Raw genomic sequence first — 15,602 nt, 5'->3', positions numbered from 1 at the left:
GCTCAAACAGCAAGGGATACTATGTTAGCTAGGCTATCACTGGAACTCTTCTGACTCAAGGTAAGCTTTTGGATTTATAAATTTATTGCCACCGGGCCCGCCATTGTAACTGCTAAACTGCTTGCTGTACACTGTAACGTAGCTGGTTTAATAACACTTATGTTACAGTAGTTAGCTATGTTGACTATGACGTTAGGTGACAACTATGTAGGCTGTGTGTAGCGGTCTAGCAGTTATGGAATGAAGTTTTGATTTGGTGAAAAAATGTTTTTGTCTGGTCACATACAGCTGTTGTGTTGTGCACTGAAGTCCACAAGCGAAGGGAAAAGTTGCAAGGACGAGAGCGCATAGATGCGACTAGGAATTATAGACTGAGCAAATTATCATGTTTTTTGTGTGTAGCTGCTATGAAAGGGAACTGTGTTTGCAGTGATCAGGGGTGTATTCATTCCGCCGATTCTGTTGAAAAACATTTTTTCAACTGAAGCAAACGGAACGAAACGGGCATAACTGTAGGACTAATGACTACACCCTAGATCAGCTAGATGCAGGCATGAGTGTGCAAGGCGGTAATTGAATGCGTCAACTGTCTGGATTTCTCAGATTTTTATCTTGACCTTTTGTGGCAACCTCATGGTGGGTATATGGAAAATTTGAGTATCATGTAGTATCCTAAACCTGTCGATTGTTACATTGAGCTGGACGAATAAAATACGAATGACAGTCATTCAATATGCTGTATGTCGTGGAAATTTCCTCTATTTACCAACTCGTGAGAGCAAGCCACACACAAGTCAGAGTTAGTTATCAAAGTCCATCTTTAATTATATGAGCTCTATCACAACCCTGTGACTCTCAGATCAATTCAGTGTCTATCAATGAATTCTCTGAGAGTCCCTTCTACATTGCAACTGAGAACCTTTATAGCAAAGACACACAGGATAAGACAGCATTGGCATAATTCATTGTTCAGCTTTGTCTCCTTTCTCAAACTCAGAACCATAAACCAATCCTCCATATCAACAGGCATATATCAAATCCATCCTATCTTGACAAGATCACAGAGACACACTGACTGGCACACAGACATTGTGGAGCCAAGAGATACACGCTTGACCTCTCCCCTCTCTCTGGCCCAAGCAACTTAGTCTTGACATAGAACAGATACTGCAACCCCGCCACAGTATTATACAAAAACAACATTCTGATGAGAAGTAACTTACAAACATATTATGAATATAAAACATCTTACCTATGTTACCACCTAATTCTGATTATTCCCCAACATGTAATAGAAGTAAGGCCATGATCATAAAAATAATCCTCTCAAATGGCACCGACTGTCACTGGATTTGATGTGGGTGTTTCTTTGCCATTAAATCACAACAAACAAGGGCAGTAGTGAGTACAGCAAGGTAAGCTAAGCTAGTTTTGCTATGAAGAGAACAAAGTTTTGAAGTTGAGGCCTTTCTCCCCTGACGGTCAGCTAATTGACCCTTTGCTTAGCCTCGCCCTAAGATTTTGGGTAACCAATCGCAGTGCTCCAATGGATTTCAACTGTTAAACAAATGGGGACAAGAGAGGTGAATTGTTTTGCTCTCGAGGAAGGGTGCCATTGAGAGGATTGATTACTGGGGTAGGGGTAAATGTGAAAGTTGACCAACTGAAGGGGAAGATTCCCTGGTGTTTATAATGCTCATCATTTGGTGCGACACAAACAGGGAGGGTGAGTGGTGAAACAGAAGAGTCGCTGTCTGTCCTTTTGAGTTTTGATGTTGTGTCTTTGCCCGACAAAGGGATGTTAGAATATATAAGTTATCCCATACAAGCTTTTGTGCCAAATACGTTATGTTGTTACAGGTGTCAAGCTTAAGTGCAGTGGCAGCAGAGTCTAGGAGGGAGGTTCCTAGATGTTAGAAGTGTGCAGAAGGGCATGAGACAAAGGAATGTGTAGCATTGGGGAAGGTAGTGGTATGTGTTAATTGTAGGGGTGCCCATGGGGCTGGGCATCAGAAATGTCCGGTGCGAGAGAGGCAGGTTGAGGTTTCCAGGGTTAGAATAGTGCAGAAGTTGTCGTATGCTGAGGCAGTGAAGAAAGTAGAGGAAGATGGGTCAAGGGGGAGGGATCCTTAGAAGAGTGGTGTGAGTAGTAGATCTGTACCAGTACAGAGGGGTAGTGCAACAAGTGATATATGTTTCAGTAAGATTGGATTTTTGGCATTTACAACAATGGTTATCAACTGTACTATAAGGATGGAAAGTCACAGAAAATAGAGGTGGTGGCAGATTCAGAGAGATATTTGGGTGTGCAAGACTTGACATCAGAAGAGTTACAGGGTGGTGGTGTCCCATCCTTTCAGGCTGTTGGCCTGAGGTAGCACTAAATTGTTTTAAATAGTGGAGTAGGGTAGTGAGTGTAGGGTTAGATGGTATGGCATTTGTTGATTTATATATTATTTAAAAAAAGAAACGGCCCTTTTTCAGGACCCTGTCTTTCAAAGATCATTCGTAAAAATTCAAATAACTTCACAGATGTTCATTGTAAAGGGTTTAAACACTGTTTCCCATGCTTGTTCAATGAACCATAAACAATTAATGAACATGCACCTGTGGAATGGTCGTTAAGACACTAACAGCTTACAAAAGAAAGATGCCCAGGGTCCCTGCTCATCTGTGTGAACGTGCCTTAGACATGCTGCAAGGAGGCATGAGGACTGCAGATGTGGCCAGGGCAATAAATTGCAATGTCCGTACTGTGAGACGCCTAAAACAGCGCAACAGGGAGACAGGACGGACAGCTGATCATCCTAGCAGTGGCAGACCACGTGTAACAAAACCTGCACAGGATCGGTACATCCGAAAATCACACCTGTGGGACAGGTACAGGATGGCAACAACAACTGCACCAAGTTACACCAGGAACGCACAATCCCTCCATCATTGCTCAGACTGTCCGCAATAGGCTGAGAGAGGCTAGACTGAGGGCTTGTAGGCCTGTTGTAAGCCAGGTCCTCACCAGACATCACCGGCAACAACATTGTCTATGGGCACAAACCCACCGTTGCTGGACCAGAAAGGACTGGCAAAAAGTGCTCTTCACTGACGAGTCGCGTTTTTCTCTCACCAGGGGTGATGGTCGGATTCGAATTTATCGTTGAAGGAATGAGCATTACACCGAGGCCTGTACTCTGGAGTGGAATCGATTTGGGGGTAGAGGGTCTGTCATGGTCAGTGGCGGTGTGTCACAGCATCATCGGACTGAGCTTGTTGTCATTGCAGGCAATCTCAATGCTGTGCTTTACATGTGGTACTCATGTGGTACCCTTCCGGCAGGCTCATCATGACATGACCCTCCAGCATGATAATGCCACCAGCCATACTACTCGTTCTGTGCGTGATTTCCTACAAGACAGGAATGTCAGTGTTCTGCCATGGCCAGCGAAGAGCCCGGATCTCAATCCCATTGAGCACGTCTTGGACCTGTTGGATCGGAGGGTGAGAGCTCTGGCCATTCCCCCCAGAAATGTCTGGGAACTTGCAGGTGCCTTGGTGGAAGAGTGGGGTAACATCTCACAGCAAGAACTGGGAAATCTGGTGCAGTCCACGAGGAGCAGATGCACTGCAGTACTTAATGCAGCTGGTGGCCACACCAGATACTGACTGTTACTTTTGATTTTGACCCTCCCTTTTTTCAGGGACACATTATTCCATTTCTGTTAGTCACATGTCTGTGGAACTTGTTCAGTTTATGTCTCAGCTGTTGAATCTTATGTTCATACAAATATTTACACGTTGCATAATTTATTTAATGCCAACCGCCATTAAACCTCATCGAAGAAGGGCTGTGGCAAAAAAAATGTTTTCATGGCTAAATCATTTAACAGTACACCAGGAGTACTTGTTAATGTGATTCCTGAAATGCAGAGCCTGTTGGAGTATTTTTTGAATCCAAAATTATACCTTTGTTACATTGTTTGCTAGCTTAGCTGGTTAGCTAGCTCTGTCTCATTGACCACCACTTGTTTTCTCAAAATGCAATGTTAGCTAGCTAAGTTAGCAATGTTATGAATACAAATCTCCAAAAGTGGTTATAGCTTTGACTGAATGCTGACAGTGAATTCAGAACCAGTCAGTGGCTACCTAGCTGCACTACAAACATAATTTTACCAGGTTCCCGGGAAGTGGTTTTAATGACAGTACACCAGAACATACCCAAGAGTTTCCTGATTAACCAGGGGTAGTCTGTGTTTAATTGCATTGTATTAGAAACACAGTTTGAGATCACCATGAGGGGATTTCACCAGTGGTTGAATGGGGAATTGGGCATCCAAGGGAGGTGTGTGGCTTAGCGAAGGGTCAATTCGGTTTTATGTGTAGGCTAAAGCCTGCACAGACCTTGTGTTTATCCAAGCTGTCAGCAGCTAGCTAGCATAGCTTGGTGATAGCTGCAGCTGGCATCTTATCTAGCTGATATTTCTCTGTCAAATTAGTTATGGCAAGGTAGCAAGAGCCAGTAAGTTTCCATCCAACCTTTTTATACGAGTAAAGTACATGTCGGATCAGAAATGTCAGGACAGGCCTGATGGAAACAGCACATTTAAAGGTAAACGTTCCAAATGTGGACAAAACAACATTTGAGGAAAATGCCTTTATGCACAAATATTGATATAATAACCATCATATCGAAGTAAACTTGGAGTCACACACTGATATATTGTGTGATCCTCCCACTACGACTCAGGAAATAATTCAGTTTATTAGGCTACAGATTAACCTCACAGGATGGTGAAAGTGCATGGTGATGAGCTAGATGGTCCTTTTCGATAAATATTGAGGGTCTTATTTTGGAGACATGATGATCGATGCTTGGCTGCAATTTGACAAGTAAAAATACTCTTGCTCTTTTGTCCATAATAATCTCATGTAGGCTATACCCGTACTTCATCTGCGGGCTGTTGGCTAGATGGCATGTGCCAAGACATGAGTGGGCACATTTTCTATATAAAGCAACATATTTTGTGACAGAACCATCAGTGTATCTGAAAATGCAATGGAAACCCATTTAACGTTTTTTATTCAGTACTTGGGAATTTGTCGCCAATCTGTCACCAATTGGATGGAACCTAGCTAGTGTCCCGAATGTGTTTCATAAGACACTCGTTCTACAACACCTTGCTACGAAAGTGTCTTGCAACTTAGTTTCAACGTTTCATCGCTTCATGTAAATACATGTTACCGTGGAAATGGTATCAACTGCAAGTTTAGCTGTCCTACAACACAATATTCTATAACTGGCTAGTTTTGTGTCATCTTGTCTATCCTTATAAGCGCTGTTAGATCTTTCCGGGGGACAAATCCCAGAGCTACTAATATTCCGACAACAGTTGTAGGCTACATGTGGACATGATGATGCTGATTCATGATTAAGACTGGCTGAGAAAATCTGCCTGCCTGTCTGTCTGTCTTGTCCCGACTCCCAACACGTTCATTACTATGGGACAGCTGGAGATTGCATTTGAATATTGAAACAATGTTGCAAATGTCAGAGAGACAGACAGCAAGATTTATACAAATCTCCGCTGTTGAAAACTAAATGTTAGTCTAAAAGAAATGTGAGATAATGTCAAGATGCCTTTTTATAATGGAGATCAAGTTTATAAATTGCCTGGCTGGGCTGATGAGACAGTGGATTGCGCAGTCAGATGGAACAGAGTAAATAGGCATTTTAATGTCATATATTTAGCCGGTGGTAACTTGTGGAATAGACACCGGCTGGAATGCGGTTTTAACCAATCAGCATTCAGGATTAGAACCACCCGTTGTATAATTATCCCCCCAAAAATCAACGTGTGTTCATGTTACAAAGACAAAACATTGTATGCTGTAAATATCATATTGGTGGACTTATAAAGACAGTATGCCTACACGTACCTAGCAAATCCCTTACAAAAAAAGATTGCAGTTTTGAAACTGCAGTAAAAGTGTAGTACCTGCAGTCATATTTTTGACTGGAACTGCATTTACACTGAAAAACATCTGGTATTTTGGATGCAGTAATTGCAGAATAACTAACTAAGTTGTGTGTAGAGTGCAACTTCAGCTATCTAACCATTACTAGAATGTCATTGTATTTGTCTATTTGGCCAAATCTAAGGATGTGGCTGTCAAACCACACACTGACATGCCCAGCTCTTTGGGTGAGGTTCTGTCTTCAAGTCTTCAATGGGTGATGAAGTCACTTCCATCTATGTAATGTATTACAGGTTATGGACAGGTGTAGTCATGTGGCAGTAGGGGTGGAGTGCATGACATTCCATCTTGGATATGACCGAGTTTGCCTCAACCCATGGGTCCAACAGACAGACTTCAATAACTACAGGATGAGGATGAGATGCAGGAGGATGGCACTCATCTCATACCACTCTGTAGGCTACTGACCAATTCAATGCTTCCTCCAGGAAGTTTTCTCACAATGCTGCTGAACATCAAATCTACCAGGTGTTGTATGTAGCCTGTGAATTAAATATCACTCAATAAACATATACACCATACAAAACAAAACAAAATGACTTTCTCTAGTTTGGAAGTAATTTAAATGCTAATAGAGGGACTGTAACTACAGAATAGATTCAGACAGGTGACGCTGACATCATTATTATGCAACCAGCTGTGGATGTTGCTTTATGCTTGATTATACATTTTGCTATTTGCTGCCAGAGCCATAGTAGACAAATACCATCTTTCATTTATTATTTACCTAGAAAATACACAAACTTTTTTGATAAGAGGCATGTTGTTTTGGATTAGCAGACGAAGCCCCTGAATGCTAGATAGCTAGCTACCTAACTTGCAAATCAGGGTTAGTTATCATAACTTTGTCCGAGCTGAAATTAGTTGGCTAGTTACGGATTAAATGGATTTTAACACACTTGTGTGAGAAACTCTATGCCATAATCTGCTACCGGGGTAACTGCCCCCCCCCCCCCCTTCCCCCCAGGAGAGCCAGTTACCCCTGTAGAAGATTATGGCATAGTTTCTCACACAGGTGTGTTAAAATCCATTTAATCCGTTTTATTTAGAAATTCTTTAGTAGTAAGCTAAGTCTAGTTGCCTTATTTGAATTGTTTAAATAAAATATGGGGAGGGGGGGGGGGTGTTGCACGTCACCATTAAAATCCGCACTATGAGGGGATTTGATGTAAAGTCCCTCTCTTTAACTCACCTGCACATATACATTTCCTTTATTCTTGCTTTGTTGTTCCTTTTCCATACAATCCATTAGGTACAAATTGGACTAAATATGATTTGAATAATACAAGATGTTAAAATTACATTCAGGAGCTAAAGGTTTTCAATAGTTATTTTTAATTCATTGGGATATAATATTGGAATGGAATATAAATAATAACATTAAATAACATTGGAGTATAACTTTTAATAACAACTAATTCACTCAGTGTAACATTGATGTGGCAACACTTATGCTTTGCTATTGCATGATTTTAATGTGTACCTGTAGGTCACAAATAAAGCTATCCCTAGTGAAATTAAAGTACAACTCATGAGCCCACCTCCTGCACTGCTCACACCTAATCCAGTCCCCAGCTGTGACTGAAAACAGGGGGAGAGATGCCAATTGACAAGCTCTCTCTTAAAAATGTAGATAGCTATCTAACTTAGCTATATGACATAAAAGGCTGTGTAAAATAGCTCAAAGTCTATAATGTTGCATTAACTGTAAAGCTATATCAGTCACTAGTGGAAACATTTACAACTAAAATTAAGTTATGTTATCTTCTTTATCTATTTTACCTCAGACAATTTGGTCGTAAGGTTGCTAGCTAGGACTCCTAGCAGCGTATGCTAACTAGCTAGCTGGCTAGCATTTACTGCTGGTGAAGTTGCAAGCTAGCAAGTTAGCATAAACTAGCGCTCACTGGGCTAGTCATTGTCTAAATGACAGGTAGAAACACATCCATAACCATATAGGGGGTAACTAGCCCCCAGGGCCCAGTTACCCCTTAGGCTAGGGACAGGGGGCGTGTTGCCCCCAAAATACTCATCCAACATATTACTACTTTACTCAAAAATTAAGTGGTTTATTTATTTTAAGGCTTTCCTACTTGTATATATATATTTTTAATATCCAGAGTGGCACAGTGGTCTTAGTGCTAGCTATGCCACTAGAGATTCTGAGTTCAAGTCCAGGCTCTATCGGGGGACCCATGGGGCGGCGCACAATTGGCCAGTGTCGTCTGGGTTAGGGGAGGTTTTTGGCCAGCAGGGATGTCCTTGCTGACACAGTCGCCAGGTGTACGGTGTTTCCTCTGACACATTGGTGAGGCTGTCTTCCGGGTGAAGTGGGCATTGTGTCAAGAAGCAGTGCGGCTTGGTTGGATTGTGTTTTGGAGGATGCACGGCTCTTGACCTTCGCCTCTCCCGAGTTTGTATGGGAGGTGCAGCGATGAGACAAGACTGTAACTACCAATTGGATACCACGAAATTGGGGGTTTAAATATATATACACTGCTCAAAAAAATAAAGGGAACAGTTAAACAACACAATATAACTCCAAGTCAATCACACTTCTGTGAAATCAAACTGTCCACTTAGGAAGCAACACTGATTGGCAATACATTTCACATGCTGTTGTGAAAATGGAATAGACAACAGGTGGAAATTATAGGCATTTAGCAAGACACCCCCAATAAAGGAGTGGTTCTGCAGGTGGGGACCACAGACCACTTCTCAGTTCCTATGCTTCCTGGCTGATATTTTGGTCACTTTTGAATGCTGGCGGTGCTTTCACTCTAGTGGTAGCATGAGACGGAGTCTACAACCCACACATGTGGCTCAGGTAGTGCAGCTCATCCAGGATGGCACATCAATGCGAGATGTGGCAAGAAGGTTTGCTGTGTCTGTCAGCGTAGTGTCCAGAGCATGGAGGTGCTACCAGGAGACAGGCCAGTACATCAGGAGACGTGGAGGAGGCCGTAGGAGGGCAACAACCCAGCAGCAGGACCGCTACCTCCGCCTTTGTGCAAGGAGGAGCAGGAGGATCACTGCCAGAGCCCTGCAAAATGACCTCCAGCAGGCCATAAATGTGCATGTGTCTGCTCAAACGGTGAGAAACAGACTCCATGAGGGTGGTATGAGGGCCCGACGTCAGGTGGGGGTTGTGCTTACAGCCCAACACCGTGCAGGACGTTTGGCATTTGCCAGAGAACACCAAGATTGGCAAATTCGCCACTGGCGCCCTGTGCTCTTCACAGATAAAAGCAGGTTCACACTGAGCACAGACGTGACAGTCTGTAGACGCCGTGGAGAGCGTTCTGCTGCCTGCAACATCCTCCAGCATGACCGGTTTGGCGGTGGGTCAGTCATGGTGTGGGGTGGCATTTCTTTGGGGGGGGCCGCACAGTCCTCCATGTGCTCGCCAGAGGTAGCCTGACTGCCATTAGGTACCGAGATGAGATCCTCAGACCCCTTGTGCGACCATATGCTGGTGTGGTTGGCCCTGGGTTCCTCCTAATGCAAGACAATGCTAGACCTCAGGCATTGATGCTATGGACTTGCACACCCGTTCCCCAGACCTGAATCCAATTGAGCACATCTGGGACATCATGTCTCGCTCCATCCACCACGTTGCACCACAGACTGTCCAGGAGTTGGAGAATGCTTTAGTCCAGGTCTGGGAGGAGATCCTTCAGGAGACCATCCGCCACCTCATCAGGAGCATGCCCCGGCATTGTAGGGAGGTCATACAGGCACGTGGAGGCCTCACACACTACTGAGCCTCATTTTGACTTGTTTTAAGGACATTACATCAAAGTTGGATCAGCCTGTAGTGTGGTTTCCACTTTAATTTTGAGTGTGACTCCAAATCCAGACCTCCATGGGTTGATAAATTTGATTTCCATTGATCACTTTTGGGTGATTTTGTTGTTAGTGTAACAGTATAACTTTAGACCGTCCCCTCGCCCATACCCGGGCACGAACCAGGGACCCTCTGCACACATCAACAACAGTCACCCACGAAGCATCGTTACCCATCGCTCCACAAAAGCCGCAGCCCTTGCAGAGCAAGGGGAACTACTACTTCAAGGTCTCAGAGCAAGTGACGTCACTGATTGAAACACTATTTAGCGCGAACCACCGCTAACTAAGCTAGCATTTCACATCTGTTACATCAGCACATTCAACTATGTAAAGAAAAAAGTATTTAACAAGAATATTTAATTCATTCAGATCTATGATGTGTTATTATAGTGTTCCCTTTATTATTTTAGCAGTGTATATATATTTAAAAAAATATATGGCTCTAACTTCATTTGAATATATCTACAACATTTTTTAAATTTCAAAAGATGAGATCAACTTACCACAAAATCATTTTGTTGAAATATCTCCAAATGTTGTTCAGCAGGAACAGTGATAGCCGGGGAAAATGTTGGGGAAATAATTTGGTGATATCTTGCGGTCTTTATGTGAATTACAAGGGGGTGGGCAGTTACCCCCAACTACCATTTATTTTTTATTTTTTAAAGAGCATCTTATGAACTGCACACACACCAAAATCCCTGTTGTTTTGACAAGTGGCAATAAATCACTGATATCGATTAGGGGGAAAATCAGGTTGAGCCCCACATTTTTAGCAAATAATTTGTTCTATTTTCCCCTCTTAATTTCGCCTACTGTTCTGTCTTGGTGCAGCACATGTCGCCTATAACTTGTTTTAGAGAAATGTAATCATCGAAAATTGTAAGAGCTTTCATTGTCTGCTTATATGCCCCATTTATTTATCATACAGTTCTGACTTGGTGTACACAGAGAATACTGTAAGAAAGGCCCATGTTCTGAATTCTGTCTCTGTACATTTCAAAAGTGATGAACAAATATTGACGACGTCTGTCCTAGCTCACTCGCTCATTAATGTCTTAATTGAAATCACGGATTGCCTTTTATCTGCTCTTCCTCCCCTTATGCCATAGTTTGTACATCTCAATTGTCAGTAGAAAGCACATTTGTTTAAGCAAGTCTGCCAAATCAGCTATGCCCCAACAAGATTTGCATGTTAAAATTGCCACTGGTTACATCACTAGTTAGAGAAAAAATACCTGCAGAAGACAATCAGCTACATTTTCGAGTGATGCATTTTGATTTGGGGGTCGCCAAAATGGAAAGAGAAACTCACCACTTATTTGTCGATATCACGCTGAAATAAATTGCAAGACAGTTGGCAGATGAGGATGCATGTACTGCGACATGCGTGATGGAGACGACAGACATAGGAGACATTTTCTAAAGATCGTTCACCGGGTGGATTTTTCTTTATTGTGACAAATGATAATGGAAACTGTGTTTTTTTAAATAAATTATTGCCAAATAATTTTGAAGGTACGCAGGGGCATGTGATGTCAACATGTAGACCTTAATATGAAGCACCACTCCACATTGAATTCTAAATGCCTACTGCCTGCTAAATTTATTTTTCAACTATAAAAATAATTTCTTTGCAGGATCTTTGTCCTGACTTTCAAGAATTGCTGAATTGCTTTTCTGGTCAGCTGAATGCAATTTCAACCGTCCAATTATTTGCAATGCAAGTTTCACCATGGCACTTACCGCAGCGATACTTTGCCACATGATAATTATTAGAATATGGCAAATATGAGTAAATTCTTGCATTCTATCCATGCTGGCTTTCGTGAGCTACCTGAGACATGAAAGAGATAGGTGGGAGGGAATACAGGCAGTTGCCAATTTATTAATGCACAATTTGCCTAAATGGGCAATGGAAACACTTCACCCACTACATTTATTGTCAACACTTTATTTTATAGGTATGATGTCATTTACTTCCATACGTTTTAATTGACACAATGGAAACGCACCCTAGCAGGCAATTGTCGCATCTATTTTCAATGTACACTTTCTAAATGTCAACAAAATATCACAGGACAAGTTAATGGAAATAAACATTGCTAGGTTGGCTGCTAGTTAAGTGATAATTTGACTGTCTAATCCATGTTAGCTACCTACGGCATCATTACCCTTTTATCTTTGGTATCATAGCCAGCCTGGCTTGCTAGCATTATCAAATAATTTTGTATAACCAAAAGTAGCTACTACCTAGTACCAGTTATCTACATAGCGAATTACTCACCAACACTAGTGGTTTGATGGTTGACATCCATTCCTGGTCATATTGTTGAAATGCATTGGAAGTTTGCATCATCTTTATGTAAGGCCATTTTCACTCCTATTTGCCGTGCTTTGGACCCATATGCAGACTTGACAACAAATGTCCACATGGCAGCTGGAGCACAGCTGGGGGGCGTGTTGTCTCTGGGCAATTGGGCATCATTGGCAAAAGTGGGCAAGTAAGTAATCCAAACCAACCCTCCAGTAAGTCGTGACGAACTCACTAACAAAACTCAGTTTTGGACGAGACTGACTTTATGACCAAAATTATCATATTTACACTTTGTAGTCAATTTTGACACTAGAATGACTGTCATATCGATGCCACATAGGCCTTTTAAAAACAGAGAAGTTGGTTCTAAGCTAAGGGGTTGACCTTCAAGTGTGGGACCATGCCTTTAAATGATCAAACCATTAAAGAGTGTCAAGTAATCAAATCAACTAACATGTCTGCATATTATCAAATCAATTAATATCTTTGTATAGTACTCATTGAAATCCCTCATTGCTCAATCAGAAGATGCTCCATAGCAGGGTGCTCATATCAGATGTATTGATCCAACATCCTCTCACTCTATATCTCTTACAGTCAGTAGACATGGAGGATGGGAAGACTGATCTGCTACTAGTCAAAGAGGAGACTATAGAAGACGGACCAGAGAGCATTGACCTGCTGAGTGGACTTAAGATGGGGGAGCAAGGTAAGGTTGACATACAGTGCATTCAGAAAGTACTCAGACTCCTTCACGTTTTCCACATGTTGTTACATTACAGCCTTAATTATTATATTATTTTTTTCATCAATCAATACACAATACCCCATAATGACAATGCAAAAACACGTTTAGACATTTTTGCAAATGTAAAATAAAATATCTCACATTTACGTAAGTATTCAGACCCTTTACTCTGTACTTTGTTGAAGCACCTTTGGCAGCGATTTGTCTTCTTGGGTATGACACTAAAAGCTTGGCACACCTGTATTTGGGTAGTTTCTTCCATTCTTCTCTGCAGATCCTCTCAAGCTCTTCTAAGTTGGATAGGGAGCCTCACTGCACAGCTATTTTCAGGTCTCTCTCGAGACGTTAGATTGGGTTCATCAAGGATCTCTGTACTTTTCTCCATTCATTTTTCCCTCGATCCTGACTAGTCTCCCAGTCCATGCCACTGAAAAACATCCCACAGCATGATGCTGCCACCACCATACTTCACCGTAGGGATGGTATTGGCCAGGTGATGAGCGGTACCTATTTTCCTCCAAACATGACACTTGCATTCAGGCCAAATCGTTCAATCTTGGTTTCATCAAACCAGAGAATCTTGTTCCTCATGGTTAGAGTCCTTTATGTGCCTTTTGGCAATCTGCAAACGGGCTGTCATGTGCCTTTTACTGAGAAATGGCTTCCATCTGGCCACTCTACCATAAAGGCCTGATTAGAGGAGTGCTGCAGAGATGGTTGTCCTTCTGGAAAGTTCTCCCATCTCCACAGAAGAACTCTAGAGCTCTCTCAGAGTGACCATCAGGTTCCCTGACCAAGGTCCTTCTTCCCCGATTGTTCAGTATGACCGGGTGGCCAGCTCTAGGAAGAGTCTTGGTGGTTCCAAACTTTTTTCATTTAAGAATGATGGAGGCCACTGTGTCCTTGGAGACCTTCAAATCTGCAGACATTTTTTTGTACCCTTCCCCAGATCTGTGCCTCGACACAATCCTGTCTCGGAGCTCTATGGACAATTCCTTCGACCTCTTGGCTTGGTTTTTGCGCTGACATGCACTGTCAACTGTGGGACCTTATATAGACAGGTGTGTGCCTTTCCAAATCATGTTCAATCAACTGAATTTACCACAGGTGGACTCCAATCAAGTTGTAGGAACATCTCAGGATGATCAATGGAAACAGGATGCACCTGAGCTCAATTTCAAGTCTCATAGCAAAGGGTTTGAATACTTACAGTGGGGCAAAAAAGAATATAGTCAGCCACCAATTGTGCAAGTTCTTCCACTTAAAAAGATGAGAGAGGCCTGTAATTTTCATCATAGGTACACTTCAACTATGACAGACAAAATGAGAAAAAAAAATCCAGAAATTCACATTGTAGGATTTTTAATGAATTTATTTGCAAATTATGGTGGAAAATAAGTATTTGGTCACCTACAAACAAGCAAGATGTCTGGCTCTCACAGTCCTGTAACTTCTTCTTTAAGAGGCTCCTCTGTCCTCCACTCATTACCTGTATTAATGGCACCTGTTTGAACTTGTTATCAGTATAAAAGACCCCTGTCCACAACCTCAAACAGTCACACTCCAAACTCCACTATGGCCAAGACCAAAGGGCTGTCAAAGGAGAATAAGAACACCTCCTCCCAGCTGCCCACTGCACTGAAGATAGGAAACACTGTCACCACTGATAAATCCACCATAATTGAGAATTTCAATAAGCATTTTTCTACGGCTGGCCATGCTTTCCACCTGGCTACTCCTACCCCGGTCAACAGCACTGCACCCCCCACAGCAACTCGCCCAAGCCTTCCCCATTTCTCCTTCTCCCAAATCCGTTCAGCTGATGTTCTGAAAGAGCTGCAAAATCTGGACCCCTACAAATCAGCCGGGCTAGACAATCTGGACCCTTTCTTTCTAAAATTATCTGCCGAAATTGTTGCCACCCCTATTACTAGCCTGTTCAACCTCTTTCGTGTCGTCTGAGATTCCCAAAGATTGGAAAGCAGCTGCGGTCATCCCCCTCTTCAAAGGGGGGGGGACACTCTTGACCCAAACTGCTACAGATCTACAGTGCCTTGCGAAAGTATTCGCCCCCCTTGAACTTTGCGACCTTTTGCCACATTTCAGGCTTCAAACATAAAGATATAAGACTGTATTTTTTTGTGAAGAATTAACAACAAGAGGGACACAATCATGAAGTGGAACGACATTTATTGGATATTTCAAACTTTTTTAACAAATCAAAAACTGAAAAATTGGCGTGCAAAATTATTCAGCCCCCTTAAGTTAATACTTTGTAGCGCCACCTTTTGCTACGATTACAGCTGTAAGTCGCTTGGGGTATGTCTCTATCAGTTTTGCACATCGAGAGACTGAATTTTTTTCCCATTCCTCCTTGCAAAACAGCTCGAGCTCAGTGAGGTTGGATGGAGAGCATTTGTGAACAGCAGTTTTCAGTTCTTTTCACAGATTCTCGATTGGATTCAGGTCTGGACTTTGACTTGGCCATTCTAACACCTGGATATGTTTATTTTTGAACCATTCCAATGTAGATTTTGCGTTATGTTTTGGATCATTGTCTTGTTGGAAGACAAATCTCCATCCCAGTCTCAGGTCTTTTGCAGACTCCATCAGGTTTTCTTCCAGAATGGTCCTGTATTTGGCTCCATCCATCTTACC

General features: G+C 42.3%; 1 protein-coding gene across 4 annotated transcripts in view; it reads left to right on the top strand.

The window, feature by feature from the left end:
- LOC135507634 (uncharacterized) overlaps positions 1-15,602 on the top strand; it is a 46,467-nt gene that overhangs the window by 13,866 nt on the left and 16,999 nt on the right. For all 4 annotated transcript variants that reach the window (XR_010450686.1, XM_064927207.1, XM_064927206.1 and 1 more), the window contains exon 5: positions 12,794-12,905. Coding sequence is in view for 3 of the 4 variants with exons in the window: in XM_064927207.1 (XP_064783279.1) it covers positions 12,794-12,905 (112 nt within the window). In the remaining variant the exon portion in view is untranslated. The remainder of the gene's footprint in view (positions 1-12,793; positions 12,906-15,602) is intronic.

Source organism: Oncorhynchus masou, chromosome 21 (genome assembly GCF_036934945.1).
Source record: "Oncorhynchus masou masou isolate Uvic2021 chromosome 21, UVic_Omas_1.1, whole genome shotgun sequence".
In the NCBI taxonomy this organism is placed as follows: Eukaryota; Metazoa; Chordata; class Actinopteri; order Salmoniformes; family Salmonidae; genus Oncorhynchus; species Oncorhynchus masou.
The sequence above is the reverse complement of the archived record's forward strand: the minus strand, read 5'-3'. Positions and strand labels throughout refer to the sequence as shown.